This window comes from Lycium barbarum, chromosome 4, assembly GCF_019175385.1.
Source record: "Lycium barbarum isolate Lr01 chromosome 4, ASM1917538v2, whole genome shotgun sequence".
Classification (NCBI taxonomy): Eukaryota; Viridiplantae; Streptophyta; class Magnoliopsida; order Solanales; family Solanaceae; genus Lycium; species Lycium barbarum.
In genome coordinates, this window is record NC_083340.1 from 27,691,339 (window position 1) to 27,708,795 (window position 17,457).

Consider the following 17,457-nt stretch of genomic DNA (forward strand, 5'->3'; position numbering starts at 1 on the left):
AAAACTAAAGAGTATATGAGAAGCTTACACTGTTACTGATTTTGATGCATTGTGAGAGAAAGAAAGAGAGAGAAAAAAGATGTACTGAAGAAGCCACACACACACAACATACTCAAAATAAAAGAGCTTGTAATTTCTCTTAGCATTCACTTCTTTTTTCTTTCTTCTCTCTGAAAAAAAAAGAAGAAAAAACTAATTACTCCATTTTTGAAGCTTCTGGAAACTAATCTACCAGGTGGTTTTCCCTCTTATACTCCCTTTGAAAGAAAAGGGACAAAAAAATTAAAATTTTTGAAAACCCATCAAGAAAATAAAAACCCCAGCTTTGATTCTTGGAGGTTTATTTACCTTATCAATTTTTTTTTTTTGAAGGTTTCTTGAAAATGGGGTTTATGTGTGTTCAATCATTTTTCTTGGTATGGGTTTTCATTTTCTTGTTCTGTTGTTGATTGGAGATTCAATGGTGATTTTATTTCTAGTTTATGGGTATTTATCACTGTTCAAATGTTTATATAATGGTCAGATGATTTTTTTTTTTTTTAATTTTTTTATTCTGGTCCCAATCTACATTTTCAGGTTTTTCTCTTGTTGACTCATGGTGTTCTTTGATTTGACTAATTTTTATTTTTATTTCTGACTATTTATTTTTCTTGAATTTTTTCCCCGCTGCTTTTAATAATTTATCTGTTGTTTTATGGATTCTTGAATAATCTTTTCAAATGTGTTAACTTTAACTTTAGATAATGCAAGCTTCAATGTAGCTATTCTTTAGATTTATGATGGATTTATCCATTTGAGTTGTCTCTTTTCCTTTTGTAATATATAATTGATTATTTTTTTTTTTTATTAAGAAAAAAGTTGTTGATCTTGATGCAGGTGTTGGTGGACATTTAGGGATAATGCTGAGGAAGAGGAGCAGATCACACCAGAAAGTTCAGCCTATGGGTCATTTGATGTTTGATTCTATCTCAGATTCCTCTGATGTTTTGGTTAGGAAACATAAAAATAACTCCATATTTAATGTTCCTGCTCATGTGTTTGTTGGTCTTAATAATAATCCTAAGGGTTCAGAATCTGATTCAGTGAGAAGTCCTACTTCTACACTGGATTTTAGAGTCTTTTCAAATTTAGGCAACCCCTTTAGGTCATCAACCAATGAGGGGACTCATAAGACCTTTAGGGGTTGCACTAAAGTTGGCCTTGGCATTGTAGATTCTCTTAATGATGATGAAATGAGGCAATCGGGGAAAGTTCTCCGATCATCTGATAGTAAAAATATTCTTTTTGGCACACAAATGAGGATCAAAACACATAATTTTAAGAGCTGTGTTGATTCTCTTGAGGAACCTAAGTCGCTTCCTAAGAATATCGCGATTTTTCCTCATACCCTGTCGAAAAGCTCCAATCTTGAAAAGGGCAATTCTGATGTTTTGTTTGGAATTGGAGATGCCCCGTCGGAGCATGAGTTATCGAGAAATTTTCGTTCTTGTTCTCTAGACTCAGCAAGCTTGGCGAATCGTGCCGCGACTTTTGGTTCTGAAAATGGAATAAATCCAGCGGTTTCACACGCTAAATGTGTTAGAGGTTGCTCAAAGTTGGGCAATCCAGCATGTGCCAAAGTTGGCTCTACCACCAGCTTAGATGGTTCTATTTTGGCTAGTGACATTGAACTTTCTGAGGACTATACTTGTGTGAGAACCCGTGGACCCAATGCCAAAGTAACTCATATATTCTGTGACTGCATTTTAGAATGTCACAACAATGAGTTGCCCAATTTTTGTAAGAACGCTAATGAGAAAACCGCGATGCTTGAGGTGGTGGAGGACAGCTCAGAGGTCCTCCCTTCATTTCCTTCAAGCGATTTTTTGAGCTTTTGCTACTCTTGCAAGAAGAAGCTTGATGGAGAAGATATTTATATGTACAGGTACGTTCATATTCACTGGATTTCTAACTAGTTTTGGATGACTTCGATAGTGAAAAACTTGTATTATGTTTTGCAGAGGTGAGAAAGCTTTTTGCAGCTTGGATTGTCGTTCCGAGGCGATTTTAATTGATGAGGAGATGGAGAAAGTCAATAATGATTCTGAAAACGCTATCAAGCCAGACAGCCGTGATGAAGTTTTTGACACCGCCCTGTTCATTGCTACATAGGATGCCGGAAATTGCAAGCTGTAGCTACTAAGCCCATGATTGATGAAACACTGGTTAACAACTAGATCATCTGTATCCTAAGAGCTGTTTTTTTGTGCATCTTTGTGCAGCCATGGATGATCAGAGCATGTGTGAACTGTCTTTCCTTTCTCATGGCCTTAGTGGTTAATGGTCACAAACAGCAAATTTTGCTTTACATAGTTCTGAATTTGAAATGTAATAGTGGAGTATAATCTCTATGAAAAGAAACTTAATTAGAAGGGTTGTAGCCCATCCTTGTGGCTCCCCAAATTTTGGGTTCTCACATGCTAATATTACCTGGCAAAATTTGATGAATATAAATGTTTCATGACATATACATTACTTCTACAGGTGTGGATGAATAAAAATATTTTGTAACTACATTACTCTTAGAATTGTATATCACCAGTAACTCATGCCATTATAACACAACGATAACATATGTGCTAACAGAATCCGATTGTCTGCATATGTAATTGTGTTATTGACATGCTTTCTTGATTGTGATTCAGACAGAAGCCTGTTGAGGTTCCTGTTTTTATTGTTCTTCAAATACCCGCAAAACTAATTGCTTCCAGAATGGTAGCTCTTCTCTTTGATCCTCAACTTATTATCTCTATTCTTGAATGTACTTGGTAGACATGTTGGGAATATGTTTTAGTCATGTACATTTAGGCCTTATGTTTTCTAGGAATCTTGTAGTAGTTCTGTAAAGATTAATATGCCAGTAGAAAAACCAGAACTTCTGAGCCTTAGTTTTGTTTTGTATTTGAGATGAGCTTAAATTGAGCGACATCGTTGTGAGGATTTATGTTGCTGAATCCAACATGTTTGGGATTGTGACATCGTTATTGTTGTTGTATTACTTTGTAGATCCATTCCATTTCTGTAGATTGAACTACACCAGTTCTGCTTCTGTTTAGGACATGGTATGTTCTGTTGTGTTACATGATCAGATATCTTGTTCCTTCCAACTTTTAGATTAGCGCCCGCACACGCGTGTGTTTGATTATTTAACTACTTGAAACATCCTCACTTGGGGTTTAATTTTGTCCTTCCCTGCAATTGGAAAGGAAGTTTGTCCACTTTTATAATGGATTAAACGGATTGATTGATTTCCATGAGAACACTGATGGGAGACTCAGAAAATGTTGGGCCATGTGGTATACTGTATGTGATGTCTGAAGGCACTAATGGGCTACGGACCTTTTCTTTTCCTCTGTTTTCATTGCCTATGCAGTATCTTTATACCCTGGCTTCTGCTGTATCTTGTCTAAGTTTTCTTTTTCTTTTTTACCTTTTTGTGATGCTACCAATTTTAAGTAACTTGGGCTGGGTGAAAGTAAATGTAGAGAAGGGTCACTCCTCTCGTCAGGTAAGTGTTCTTTTCATCTGTCACTTTAGCCCAGGAAAAAAAGAAGTATATACTGCACGTTAGAAAATTAAAAGGGACAAGCCTTTTGCCCCTTTTCTTTCGATATATACCTTGCACTCTAAGAATGCAGTCAGGGTAATTTAGGTCAGGTACCCTTCATAATTATTTTAGAACTACAGTACTCTTCAAATATGAAGCAATAATAAAAATTTGATACGACACATAAGTAGTTAAATTTAAATAGTTTAACGGTTACTATTCATTAAATTTGAGAAAATTTACCAGTGAACAGAAGCAGAATCTAAGCAATATCTGCTGATATATCAAGGACGAAAGCACAAACTTCTTTTTAAAACGGATGAGCCAAAATCCATAAAAACGAAGAGTCAATGTGCTTTATAGGCATGACAGTACTTTCCCTTGGGTAAGCCATAAGAAGGGTGCGTTCCGAGGTGTGAAGTGAGAGAAGGGATGTCACAATTGGAGTAAAAACGACTAGCGTAATATTAAGTGAAGAAGTACGCTTGCAATTACTTTGCAGACATACCAAGCAACTGGAGGAAGACAAAACAAATCGAGATATGAAGGCCAGTCCTGTTTATGCCTTGGGTACTATGACACTTTGAACTAATGCCTTACCTTCATCTGTAATTACAATATCACACAACGCATCAAGTCTCTCTGCTAGAAAGGATTGAAGAAAGCCACACACACTTAGATGCTAACATGCCAACAATAATACTGCTTGCACTGAACAAGTATTGTCAGCGTCTTCAGAATTACACTGGCTTCTTTATATGCCACATACTACAAGGAATAAGAAATGCGAAAATACGAGAACCCCAGAAGTGCTACAAGCAGGATCATATTAGAACCCCTTCCTCCCATCGTTTTTCCTCCAAGCTTATAGCTTTGAAAAGCCCAATCAGTTCCCACTCAGAATTACCACTCTAGCCACATAGGGTGTGGGATCAGTTTCACATAAATGCCAGACTGATGATTGATATTTGGTCCCTCTATCTGCCTCTAGTTTGGCGGGTGTTGTAAGATTTGCAACATGGACATTTCTGGGCCACAAAGTGAAATTGCACTTCTGAGGTGATTCCACAATCATTACAAAGGATCCAAACCTGCAATATCACCAATTTCAGTTACTTTCTGAAGCTCGTATGGCACATTGACGCAGTCATAAGAACAGTTGAAAAAATACACTTACCTTCTTGTCTTGATAAGATTCGGGCATCGGTGTTGCGGCAATCTCCATGTCAAATTTCTCCCACACTTTTGACATATCACATACCGACTTAGAGCAGAGAGGACAAGCATATCTGTTGCAAAGTTAAAGTCAGATCAGTCGTATAGACAGTGTGCACATGTTGAAAATAGGGAACAATAAAAAATAACAATAACTTACTGGTAGTGTTGCTGCATCTCCTTCAAGCAGTTCTTGTGAATAGTGTGTCCACAGGGCATGACTGTCACGTCATTTACCGACTCAAAGAGATACTGCATATGACCATTCTCCATTCATTCGGTTGCAACATCACAGAAAAGGTTTAAACGAGGGTAAAGGCAAATGAAGAGAATTTTTATTGCAAGCCATACCTCAAAACAAACAGGACAGTCATGATGCATTGCCCCCTCTACACAGGGGTGGCTGTTCTTTAACAGAACTGAATAACAACATCCTGTCCCACACAACCACCAGATAGTAAGAAAAATGAAATTCCAAAAGAGAATAAAGTGTAGTGCATGTACATGAGCATATGATAAACAAAGGGATGACTGCGACTTACTGCATTTGGGACAGTGGAAGAAGTTCTCCATCCCACCAATCCTAGAAACACAAAAACATTAAAACACCAACATCAAAATCGATACAGAGCTTAGACATCAAATGTACAGGAAGTATGAAACGGAACATTTCAGATGAATTGGTACTGAATTGAATAGGTCTTTTCATTATTACACGTGGATGACATTAGCAAAGGTGTTATCTCCTTTTCTTTAGTTGCTTTTTGCACTCTACCAGAAGCTCAACAAAAATGATTGGGTTGGGGGGTGGGGTTGTTTTTTTTTTTTTTTGTGGGTGGGTGGGTGGGGTGGGGGGGGGGGGTGTTTCGCAAAAGGGATATGGAGAATGTGGAAGGTAGTGGAATTTAAGCTAAGTAACAATACCTGCAAATGCCACAACCATTGCAGTGATACTGTCTCTTGGATATCTGCAACACGAAAAATGGGCAGAGATTGTCAGCACATTAAATATTTCACTTACAGCTGCATTTCCTGTTACTAACTTACTATCCGCTCCTTGAACTCAATGTATGTATTAAGCATTCTTGCGTGAAAAACTAAAGTTAGGAGAGTTTCAACTTACATCATCATCAAATAGCTTACACGTCTCACAGAAATATCTGCCCATGCACACACCACAATTGATGCAAACTTGCCGAACCTGGTAGAGGACATAAGTGATAACTGGTCAGAATGCCAGCTGCTTAGCTAGAATAGCAAACATCAAACCAAGAGAACTCGGTTCTCTTCTCTTAAGGTTCTTGATCAATGAAGTGTCAAATGTGCTTTAGCAAGAGTGACGTGTGTTGCTCAATCGCAAACATCCTTTAAACCGTGACCATGTAAAAGAGTGCGAGGGCGGGGATAGCATAAACATCACTCACCTCTTGCTCAGTACCACAAAGCGTGCATATAACCTGCAAAGAACCCGTACGAATGAGTATATATTTTCTTAAGCCTGTTCAGATTCCATACTAAATTAAATGAAGAGAAGTATGACCACCAGTCAGAAGCATTACCCTTTCCACCTTGTGACGAGGAATCTCATGTCTTACTTTCTGGTCAACATCGATATTGTTCTGTAGACAAGCAAATATGTCAGTCAAGTCTTTACCAACCAAAGACGGAAGATGCGAAATCTTGGGGAATAAAATAAGAATCTTTGTCTGATAAGGTAAAGGCTAAATGACAAGTAGCCGCAATGAATTCTATGAGGTGTAAACCAAGGTGCCTTGAAATCAAAAGGTACAAGAAAACATTGCGTGCCTTCAAACAATTATGCGCATGTCCCTGGAATATCTAGAATCTTACTGAGGTACATATTCTGCACCTCTTTAGCCGCAGACATATTAAACTTATTCATAAGTGTATGCTAAGTTCCATCATCTACTAGCATGTCATATTGTCCAAATTATGACTCCATCATTCATCAGGACTTACCTTAGCTTCATTATGACAATGCCTGCAGTCAAATATCTCATTGCAGCATGGGGCTCTAATGCGACATCTACGCCGATAATGGGAACAGCTGGAAAAGAACACACATCAGAGAATAATTGATATATTATAACATCCACTATGCATGAGGTGTAGGCAAATATATATCATGATATGTATCTACACCTTCAATAGTATTATTATGACAGAATTGGTGATCAAAGATCTAACAAGAATAATTGTACAAAATAGACATAAGTTTACCATCAAGAATGAGACAGAGAACATACCCATATTCCAAGTAACCTCTATCAAGGGCTTCAGTACAAGTGGATTTTTCTTCACGTGTACCATCCTCAGGGAAGCAGCCTCCATGGAAACTCTGAACCAGATCAGCATCATTCTCAGATGTTGTAAAATTTTCTAAGCTTATGGCCTCACAACGTGGCGTCCCTGAATGTTCAATCGCTACGTCTCCCATTGAGCCTTATGGATGAATTAAAAACTACAAGCCCTGCATTCAGGAAACAGTTAAGGGAAAAATCCTAAACCTACAAAGGCATGTCTACTTGCCCCTCCAAATGGGCAAAACACCTCAGACAATGTTGCTTGTCGCACATCAACAGCAATTGAAACCAGCAACAACAAATTCCAACAAAGGTTGACAGCTCCAATCAGCAAACTCCACCATTGGAATTCATCAAAACAAGTTGATCTACAAGAATCCACAAGTAGGTTCAAAAGGAACCCAAACTAGAACTATCGTGAAGCATTGCGGAGCTCCAAAGCGTCCAGCAGTAGATAATAATGACTGCATGATGACTTCATTCTTGGAGAACTCCATATAAAGAGATACTGACGAACGGTAGTCCAACCTAAGGTAAAAGAAATGGATAACAATATCAAACCCGTCCTGACAGAAAAATATTGGCAAAAGGGCGAGACTGCAGAGATGAATTATTTGTTGTCCATCACAGACAACCCTACCTCTGTCTGAGATTCTGCACCATGTCACTTCAACAAGGGAATCTTACCCTGAAGAAGATATAAATACCTAAGGGTGGGTTAGTTGGAATCTTTCATTGTCAGAAAGGAAAATGTTATCTCTTGGGTCACAACATCCAACAGGTCCATAATCTTCGGTGGTCATCTTTTTGTTTTTTTCTTCTTATTCTTCCTTTTTTCCTTTCTTTTTTGTTTACCTTTTCACCCTGAGGCATATCTTTGTTAACTGAAGCAGAAAACAAAAAGCATCATGCCACGATATCTTATTTTTCACCATCTACCTCTCATGTGAAAATTTCATTACAAATCAGTCAAGAACAGCTACCACCACATATACCAGATGATCTCCTTCAGGAGCTCAAGATTAGGTAGGTTAGAAGATAAAACACACCAAAAGGCTTGGAAAGCACTCGAAACTCCTAATCCTAAATCAGCCTATTAAAGGAAAAGTGAAAACTGCAAATACCAATAGCCTCAGCGGATACCAGCATCAGTAGTTGAACACAAAATAGAAAATGGAAACCGTGTGATGAACAAACTGAACAGAAGATTTGACATAGATGTCCAAAGAAAAGGGCGCTATCACGAATACAACTTCCATTTGATTAAAACACCAGCTTTGCAACTTCAGATTGACCAAAGACATACTTAGAAAATCCTTGTGTTTATAGTCCCAGTCTCCACAACAGAAAAGGAACAGGGCAGGAAATAAAAAAAAGTAATGATCTTCTGCATCAAATTAATCTAAGTAAAGTTTCTTCTAATTATTTCATCATTTATATGAGTATTGGATGTTGAAATTCTCAGTTTATCCAAGATTTTTGTTATTTGTTTTTTTTTCCTTTCTAAATTCTAATCTAGATTTTTCCACATATTCTTCATTTATATGAGTATTGGATGTTGAAATTCTCAGTTTATTCATACAATTCCAAACACTCAATTTCTCACTAGAACTTCTATTGACAAATGCAATTCACATACTGTCACAAAACATCAATGATCGTATGTACTGAAATCGCACATAAGAAGCAGTGTAGATTTGAAAGACCACAAGTCTGCTAAAACAGCCACCAGCTGTTCTGATCACATTCACTACATGCCCAACTTTTTCCCATCTAGGCAGATTTTCACTGAACTAACCATCGATTACAGTTGAAACGCTTTCCAACCTTGCCCTCCATTTCTTAGCTAATCAAGATAACAAAGCCAACCCTAAAGTTCAAGGTACCCCATATCTTAAACCTGTGAGCACCTATATATCTAACTATAATTTTTCCAAGAGTAAAATTAGATAATTTCATCAATCATCCTAAGTCCAAAGAAAGCCAAAATAATTTGTCAGTCGTTCTTCGTTCCTACGCAGATATTTTGTTGCCACTCAATCACTCAAAAGCAAACGACTCACGCAATCCGTCAACCAAGGCAAATGCACGAAATCGACGATTATTTATACTCGATGAATCAAAAATCGCTTATAAAGATAATATAACCACAAAGCTGAAAAGCTCACCTATATAAAACACAATTCCACCAACACTACATAAACATGAAATTCAAACATAAGACATTTGCAAGGCAACAACACGTAGATCAATCATCCATGATCTCAGAGCACAGAAACACAATCTCTTTTTCTTCGTAGCACAACAATCACAATTCCACCAAAAAATGAAACCTAGATCAAGAGCACAACACCACAATTACTATACAATGCACCAAAAGTATCTCTCTTCATACAACTAAAGGCATATCCACAGCAAACAAAACCTAGAAATGCATACACACAAACATTTGAGAGATTCCACAATAGAGGACACTACACACACACACAAAAAAAAAAGAAAAAAAAAAACTAGAATTAGCTACGAGGTTCGTCGCTAATTTGTTGCTATATTGGTCGTAGCTAACAAAATTTTACGATAATCTATGGCTAATACGTTGCTAAATAGGATTAGCAACGGATTGCTAGGCAAAACAACATCTAATGCAACAATTCTAAAAGAAAAACAAACAGAAAGGCGTCCACGGATGCGCGACTATTACTTGTAAGCAATATAGTATATAATAGGCGCAAAATTCATATGATGTACATACCTATTATAAGGAAATTCAATAAACAAGAACCAAAGACGGAATTATGGAGCAAAAACAAAAGTGAATATTATGAATTATAAAAGAAAGCACGTGAAATAACGAACTTTCAACTCCGATCGTCGATCACAACGCGCTCCCACCTAAAAATGCCAAATATATATATATAATATATACACACACAGAGATAGAGGATGCAGTATAATACTTTTTGTTTTCTGGGAAGAATAATTGAATGTGAGCTGCTTTTATAGGTGGAGAGGTGGGGGGGGGGTTATCCAGAGACTTCTAAAACTATTGAAAGCTCTGGGCGGAATGACGTGTTGATTGACATTTCTAAAAGCTGCCCATTCATCTACTCTTGGGTCAATGCTATTTCAAAATATCTCTCCACTCATACACACCCTCTTTCTTTATCTCTCTCTCTTTTTGTGGAACATATTATTTTCCCTTTTTTTTTTTTGGTATACTGAAAAAAAAGCTAAACAAGATTATGAGCTCGTTTAGATTGACTTATAAGTTGCCATAAGTTATTTTTTAGTTTTTTTGAATGTTTGACCGGTCAGTTTAAAGTTATTTTATACTTAAAATAAATTTAAAAAATTAATTGAATTCGTTTAACTTAACTTATTTAAAATAGCTTATAAGCTATTTTTTTAAGCCCATCCAAACAGGCTCTATAGTCTTCCAAAACCGACATCGTTTAAAATTGTCAGGAGAAGAAACTCCATATCACTTCATCTTTATCATGTTGTGTCCGTCGTTTGTCAGGAAATCGAAATATTAATTTGTCTCTTTCCAAATATACTTAATCGAGGCCATGTTGGCATACAATAAAAATCTGCCAACAAAAATCATTTTCATTTTTTCGAAATTATAAAATCATTCATCTAGTAGTATTATTTTTCTCAAAAAATACCAAGCACCTCATAAAATATTTTCTCTCCTAATTAGTATGTCATATCATTAACCTCCTTCCCCCCACCTCCCAGTATTTTATTTTTAATAATATACCTATTTAATTCATCAAATTCATTTAATCAAATCATATTTATACCCAATTATTTTTAAGAGAAAAACATGTTTTTGAGGTGTTTACTAACATTTGAGAGAAAAATAGTGATAGTTGAGTGATTTTTTTGTCCTAAAAAAGGAACCACCTGAAAAAAAATATAACTCTTTCCCTCCTCATTTACGTGACATTGATCAATTGGTTACAAAGCTTAAACAAGAAAGAAAAACAATTGAAATTTATGGTTTGAAACATATTTTACAGTTCCTGTAATTATAAATTATCTCATTAAGGTAAAGAATAAAATTTTTAAAGTTAAATATACAAAAAAGGGGATTCAATCGAATTTCTACATCCGAAAGTTATATTACAAATTAAGGTAAAAATAATTTTTCCGCATACATATATTTTGAATCCCTTAACAAGAAAAATAAGAATTATCGAAGTGTGATATCTTTTTTGCAATTTAAATTCATGATTGCATCACTTAATCCAAAAAGATTTGGTAGATTAAGATTAAGGTAAAGCTCGTTTAACATCAGATCTCACAACAAATTTTGGCAAAGACGCTTTTTCCTTTAGCGGAGCGGACCTTATGCGATGCAGATTTAAATTAATTAATTTTTTAAAATAAATATATCTCCATGAGTGATTAAAAAAAAAGTTTTTATAAAAGATTAAAATCCATTTACAAATAACCAAGGAGTCGCGCAAAAATTATCTTAATTAAGGCATGAGAAAACATCCACGCAACCTGTTGGAAGTTGAAACCGTCGATGTTGACAAGTTTATGAAATTCAACTCGTTGGCCCTTAACAAGTGTTAAAAATTGAAATACCTTGTCTGCTGTGCTGGGACGGTGCTAAGATTACATATTTACATTATCTGTTGGCCTATTCAAAAGTGTCCACGTCGACCAAACTAGATTGCAGTGTTACATATTACTCACGAATAGAATCTATTGGCCTTTTACGATTCGAATAGAAGCAGTGGCGCGGAGTCACAGGTAGTGGAGGGGTGTCAACTGACACCCCATTCGTCAGAAAATTACACTATGTAGCTGGGTAAATTTTTACTTTTTATGTACACGTATTACATACTGACACCCTTGGCTTCTTCATGGATTTACTTTTTTTATATTTTGACCCCCCTTAGTGAAAGTTCTGATTCCGCCACTGAATAGAAGAAAATATATTTTTGCAAATCTTTTATGTGTTTTTGTTAGATCTCTTATGTATAAATAATGAAGATCTCTTGTAAAAAGTCATAAAACTATATAAAAAAAAAGTTTGTAAAAGGCCAAAAATTCATTTCTCCCATTACTCCTCGTTTCAATTTATATAGCGGTAATTGATTGAATATAAAATTTTAAAAATGAAGTTTTTAAATTAATATTACGATATAATTATAGATAATCATGTGACTGTAAATTACTTACTAAAATAAAGTAGTAAGTTTTAAGTATTAAAAATTGAATTATTTTTTAAATTAAAAAGTATAACTTTTTTAGAACAGACTAAAATAAACGTATATTGATAAACAAAATGTTAATCGCATAAATACTTATTTTTCTTTTCTCTTTCTTGTAAAAATAGAACAATATTTTTCCTTTTGGTGACTGGAAAGAATATATCATGTCACGATTTCAATTGTTCTATATTTAAGAGTTTTCCTCCCATATAAAAATAGGAAAATAAAGAAAAGGTTGAGACTTGAGACCTTCTATTCTCCAAAAGTTGTAGTACTTCTTCCGAAAAGGTTAGCTTTTTAAAAAAATAAGTGAGAAAGTAGTCTTGTGCTCTTTATTTTTTATACGGAAAAGGGTTAAAATTACCCCTGAATTTTGAAAAATAATTTATTTATACCTTTCGTTATACTTTAGGGCCAATTATACCCTTACAGTTATACTATGAGGTCAATTATACCCTTATGACTAACGGCTGCCACGTGGTATCATCTCAACCCTTCAAAATTATTTTACCCTCAAATAATTTTTTACCCACTAAAATAACTCAACAATTTTTTTTCCAGCAAAAATAATACGAAATTATTTTTATTTTTTTTCCTGGAAAAAGTATCCGTATTATTTTTGCTGGAAAAAAAAATCGGGTCGGGTTGAGTTATTTTAGTGGGTAAAAAATTATTTGAGGGTAAAATAATTTTGAAGGGTTGGGATGATGCCACGTGGCAGCCGTTAGTCATAAGGGTATAATTGACCCCATAGTATAACTGTAAGGGTATAGTTGGCCCTAAAGTATAACAAAGGGTATGAATGAACTATTTTTCAAAGTTCAGAGGTAATTTTGACCCTTTTCCGTTTTTTATAAGGACAATTGGTGATACGTTAAATTGTTTCACGTAAAATAAATGGTGAGGTGACTACGAGATCTTGATGTGAAAATTCCTGATGCTCTCCAAATTGGTGCAATTTTGTCCAAACTGCCTAATTCATGGAAGAATTATAGAAAGAAAATTTTGCATTCTCGTGAAACTCTGACTTTTGAGCAATTCAAAACCCATCTGCAAATCGAAAGTGAAACTTTTGCACGTGACTCAGAGTTTCAACCTGTTTCAAAGATTAATAATCTGAGTCACTATGTTGAAAGCAAGTCGAAGTATGAAAAAGGTTCTAGTTCTGGTCTTGAAGCCAATAAAAAGGTTTTTAAGAAAAAGGCTATAAAACCAGTTACTTGCTTTAATTGTGGCAAGAAAGGCCATTTTGCTCGTGACTGCAGGTTTAAAAAGAAGGGAAAGAATTTTGGAATCTCAGAAAATTCCGAAAAGGCAAACATGATTGAGGAAGCTATTATAGATTTGGTTGCTATGGTATCAAATTTAAAAATTGAAATGGTAACAGAAGTAAACATGGTTGATCCCCCAAAGTCAAAATAATGGTGGCTAGATTCTTGCGCTACCATTCATGTTTGAAACAACAGAAACTTATACAAGACATATGAAGAATGCAAGACGCTTGAAGGTGTTTTTATGGGCAATGATGTTGAAGCCAAAGTTGAAGGCAAAGGCAGCGTGGAATTAAATTTCACATCTGGACAAAAACTAACTTTGTTGAATGTTTATCATGTGCCTGAAATTAGGAAGAATTTAGTTTCTGCAAGTTTGTTATCCAAGAAAGGATCTAAGATTGTCATAGAATTTGATAGTGTTATTATTTCTAAGAATTCTATGTTTGTTGGGAAAGGATACTATTGTAATGGTTTGTTCAAGATGAGTATTAATAATATTAAGAGTTCTGCTTATATCTTTGAGTCAAATTCATTGTTATGGCATGCTAGATTAGGACATCTAAATTTTGGTTCTATGAAATTCATGTCAAGGATTGGATACTTAGAATGCAATCATAACCAATTAGATAAGTGTGTGGTTTGCATCCAAGCAAAAATGACAAAGAAATCTTTACCTAGTGTTGAAAGCAATTCACAACTACTTGAACTTATACATTCTGATATATGTGAATTAAATGGAATTTTAACAAGAGAAGGAAAGAGATATTTTATTACTTTCATTGAAGATTATTCTAGATATAGTCATGTCTATTTAATCAAAACAAAAGATGAAGCCTTTAAGAAATTCAAGGAATTAAATCTGTTGTGGAAAATCAAAAGGATCAAAAGATCAAAATGTTAAGAAGTGATAGGGGAGGAGAATATTTCTCCAATGAATTTGATGAATTTTATGAAGTTCATGGAATTATACATCAGAAAACTTCGCCTTACACTCTACAACAGAATGGTTTGGCTGAAAGAAAAAATTGAACGTTGGTAGATATGACTAATGCCTTGCTCTTAAATGCCCAATTACCTCAAGATTTTTGGGGAGAGGTTGTACTAACAGCTTGTCATATTCTTAATAGAGTTCCTTTTAAAAATACTCAGACCTCTCCATATGAGTTATGGAAAGGTAGAAAACCTAACTTAAATTATTTGAAAGTGTGTGGGTGCCTAGCCTTTTATAAGGTTCCTGATCCTCAAAGATCAAAGTTAGGTCCAAGAGGTATTAAGAGCATATTTGTTGGTTATGCACAAAACTCAAAAGCATATAGACTTTGAATTTGGAGACAAATGTTATTGTAGAATCGGTGCATATGGAATTTTTAGAAAATAAATTTCTATATAATTCTAGTGAGAATTCTACAAAAGAGCAAAGCGCAAGTTCTCCTACTCAAAGTAATTTTGAAATGATAAATAAGAAAAGAGCAGATGATTCTCAACATGAAGTTGAACCTCGGAGGAGTCAACGAGTGAGAAAAGAAAAGTATTTAGACTCCAATTTTATTTCTTCACAAGACATTGTATTTCTTTTAGAAGGAAGTAGGAGCAAAGTCAATCAATGTATACCCATTTTGTTAAATACTGAAAGTAATCCAAAAAGCTTTAAAGAAGCAATGTCTTCTAGAGATGCATCTTTTTGGAAAGAATCTATAAATGATGAGATGAATTCTATATTATCCAACAACAATTGGATAATAGTAGATCTTCCTACTGGTTCTAAACCTATAGGTTGTAAATGGGTATTTAGAAGAAAATATGATACCAATGGTTGTGTACAAACCTTTAAGGCAAGGTTGGTTGCTAAAGGTTTTACACAAAAGGAAGGTATTGACTATTTTGATACATGCATATGCTCCTGTTGCACAAATAACATCCATAAGAGTGCTTTTTGGCTTTAGCCTCTATACATAATTTATATGTGCATCAAATGGATGTGAAAACTGCATTCTTGAACGATGATTTATGTGAAGAAATATATATGGAACAACCAGAGGGACTTGTTCTTCCTGGAAATGAGAATAAAGTTTGCAAGTTAGTAAATCCCTTTATGGGTTAAAGCAAGCTCCAAGGCAGTGGCATGAGAAGTTTGATGATGTCATTTTATCATATGGATTTGTACATAATAATGCTGATAAATGCATTTATTCTAAGTTTACAAAAGATTATGGTGTCATAATAAGTCTTTATGTGGATGACTTATTGATATTTGGTACAAACATGCTTGGAGTTAATGATACTAAAAAGTATCTCAATTAAGTCTTTAAAATGAAAGATCTTAATGAAGTTGACACCATTCTTGGAATTAAGATCAAGAAAAGTGATAAAAGTATCTCCTTAAATCAATCACATTACATAGAAAATGTGATTCAAAAATTTAGTCACTTGGAAATCAAAGAGTTCCTTTAGATTCAAATATAAAGTTGACTGAAAATATTGGAAGGTTCGTAGCACAATTGGAATATGCTACTGCTATTGGAAGTATTATGTATGCAACACATAGCACACGACCAGATATAGCACATGCAGTCTGTAAACTTTCAAGATATACAAGTAAACCAAGTGTTGAACATTGGAAAGCTATTTCAACAGTGCTTGGTTATTTAAAGAAAAGAAAGAATGTTGCATTATGTTATAATGGTTTTCCTAGCACATTAGAAGGGTTCTCTGATGCTAATTGGATAACCAATGATGATGATAAAAAAATTCACATCGGGATAGATATTTACGTTGGGAGGAGGTGCTATAAGTTGGGCATCAAAGAAGCAGACTTGTATTACACATTCTACAATGAAATCAAAATTTTTGGCATTAACAGCTACTGAAAAGAAGAGGAATGGCTAAGAAACATGTTATTAGATATAAAGTTGTGGCCACAACCGATGACAGCCATTTCAATATATTATGATAATGAGGAAACATTGAGCGTTGCTCATAATAAGATATACAATGGAAAGTCTAGACATATTAGTCTGCGGCATGCCTATTTGAAAGAATTGCTTATAAGTGGTGTCATGACAATTATATATGTTAAGTCCTGCGAGAATTTAGCAGATCCACTTACAAAAGCACTTCCTAGAGATGCTACTACAAAAACATCTAGTGGGATAAGGTTGAAAACCTTAACTATAAGTACATTATTAGAGGGAACCCAACCTTGAGTTAGCAAAACTAACAATAAAGGTTGAATGGGTAAAAACAATCTATTAATGTCATTTGAGCACTTAAAAGAAAAGCATCAATTTTTTAAGCCTTGTCCTAGGATGATGAGTGCATACTGTTACAGGGAGAGGATGAGCAAGAGCTCTTAATGAAAATGTCAAATGTTTGGAGTAACAGAGACATAAAACATTTCTACCTATATGAATACAAAAGTGGTGCCGCTTTAGCAAGAGTTAATAAGGTTTGCTCTTGTAAGTATTCATGAATTGGGATTAGCGCATGGCCTTTAAGCGCTTGAGCGAATCGTTGACTTAAAGTGGCTGGATAATATCATGCGTGTGAATTTTTCGGTTTAGGCACAAGGGAGTTATGGTTCAATTCTTAGTAATACCAATAACTTCGTCTAATTAAACTTTAAAATATTTACACTACTAGAAAGTTCAAATCTATGAGATACTTTCTATTATGTATGATATTAGGAGTAGTATTACAAACTAGTGGGGGATTGTTATATAGTTTGTAATATTGGAGTAATTTGGGTACTATAGTTGAAATAACTAGTTTGGGTACCATAGATGAAATATGTACGATCCTTGAAAACTCTTTTTGGGTACCACTGTTGG

The 17,457-nt window shown here is 34.9% G+C and overlaps 2 protein-coding genes across 5 annotated transcripts; one reads left to right on the forward strand and one right to left on the reverse strand.

Annotated features, from left to right (window-relative positions):
* On the forward strand, positions 1 to 2,505 carry LOC132635688 (FCS-Like Zinc finger 10). 3 transcript variants are annotated; one of them, XM_060352184.1, is made up of 3 exons: positions 1 to 129; positions 877 to 1,924; positions 2,001 to 2,505. In XM_060352184.1, exons 1-3 carry the CDS (start codon positions 45 to 47, stop codon positions 2,149 to 2,151), a joined length of 1,284 nt encoding a protein of 427 aa, XP_060208167.1. In that variant the 5' UTR covers positions 1 to 44; the 3' UTR covers positions 2,152 to 2,505. The 3 variants fall into 3 exon arrangements, with proteins under 3 accessions (XP_060208167.1, XP_060208168.1, XP_060208169.1); XM_060352185.1 differs by having other exon boundaries at positions 29 to 235; XM_060352186.1 differs by lacking the exon at positions 1 to 129 and adding an exon at positions 262 to 416.
* A 1,616-nt stretch (positions 2,506 to 4,121) lies between these two features.
* On the reverse strand, positions 4,122 to 10,077 carry LOC132635689 (probable E3 ubiquitin-protein ligase RZFP34). 2 transcript variants are annotated; one of them, XM_060352187.1, is made up of 12 exons: positions 9,551 to 10,077; positions 7,069 to 9,510; positions 6,782 to 6,869; positions 6,361 to 6,420; positions 6,226 to 6,258; positions 5,925 to 6,002; positions 5,726 to 5,769; positions 5,344 to 5,384; positions 5,153 to 5,235; positions 4,962 to 5,053; positions 4,764 to 4,875; positions 4,122 to 4,677 (listed from the first exon to the last, which is right to left on the reverse strand). In XM_060352187.1, the coding sequence occupies exons 2-12, from the start codon at positions 7,257 to 7,259 to the stop codon at positions 4,564 to 4,566; spliced, it is 936 nt and encodes a 311-aa protein (XP_060208170.1). In that variant the 5' UTR covers positions 7,260 to 9,510; positions 9,551 to 10,077; the 3' UTR covers positions 4,122 to 4,563. The 2 variants fall into 2 exon arrangements, with proteins under 2 accessions (XP_060208170.1, XP_060208171.1); XM_060352188.1 differs by having other exon boundaries at positions 7,069 to 7,653; positions 7,766 to 10,077.
* Between the last annotated feature and the right edge of the window lie 7,380 nt (positions 10,078 to 17,457).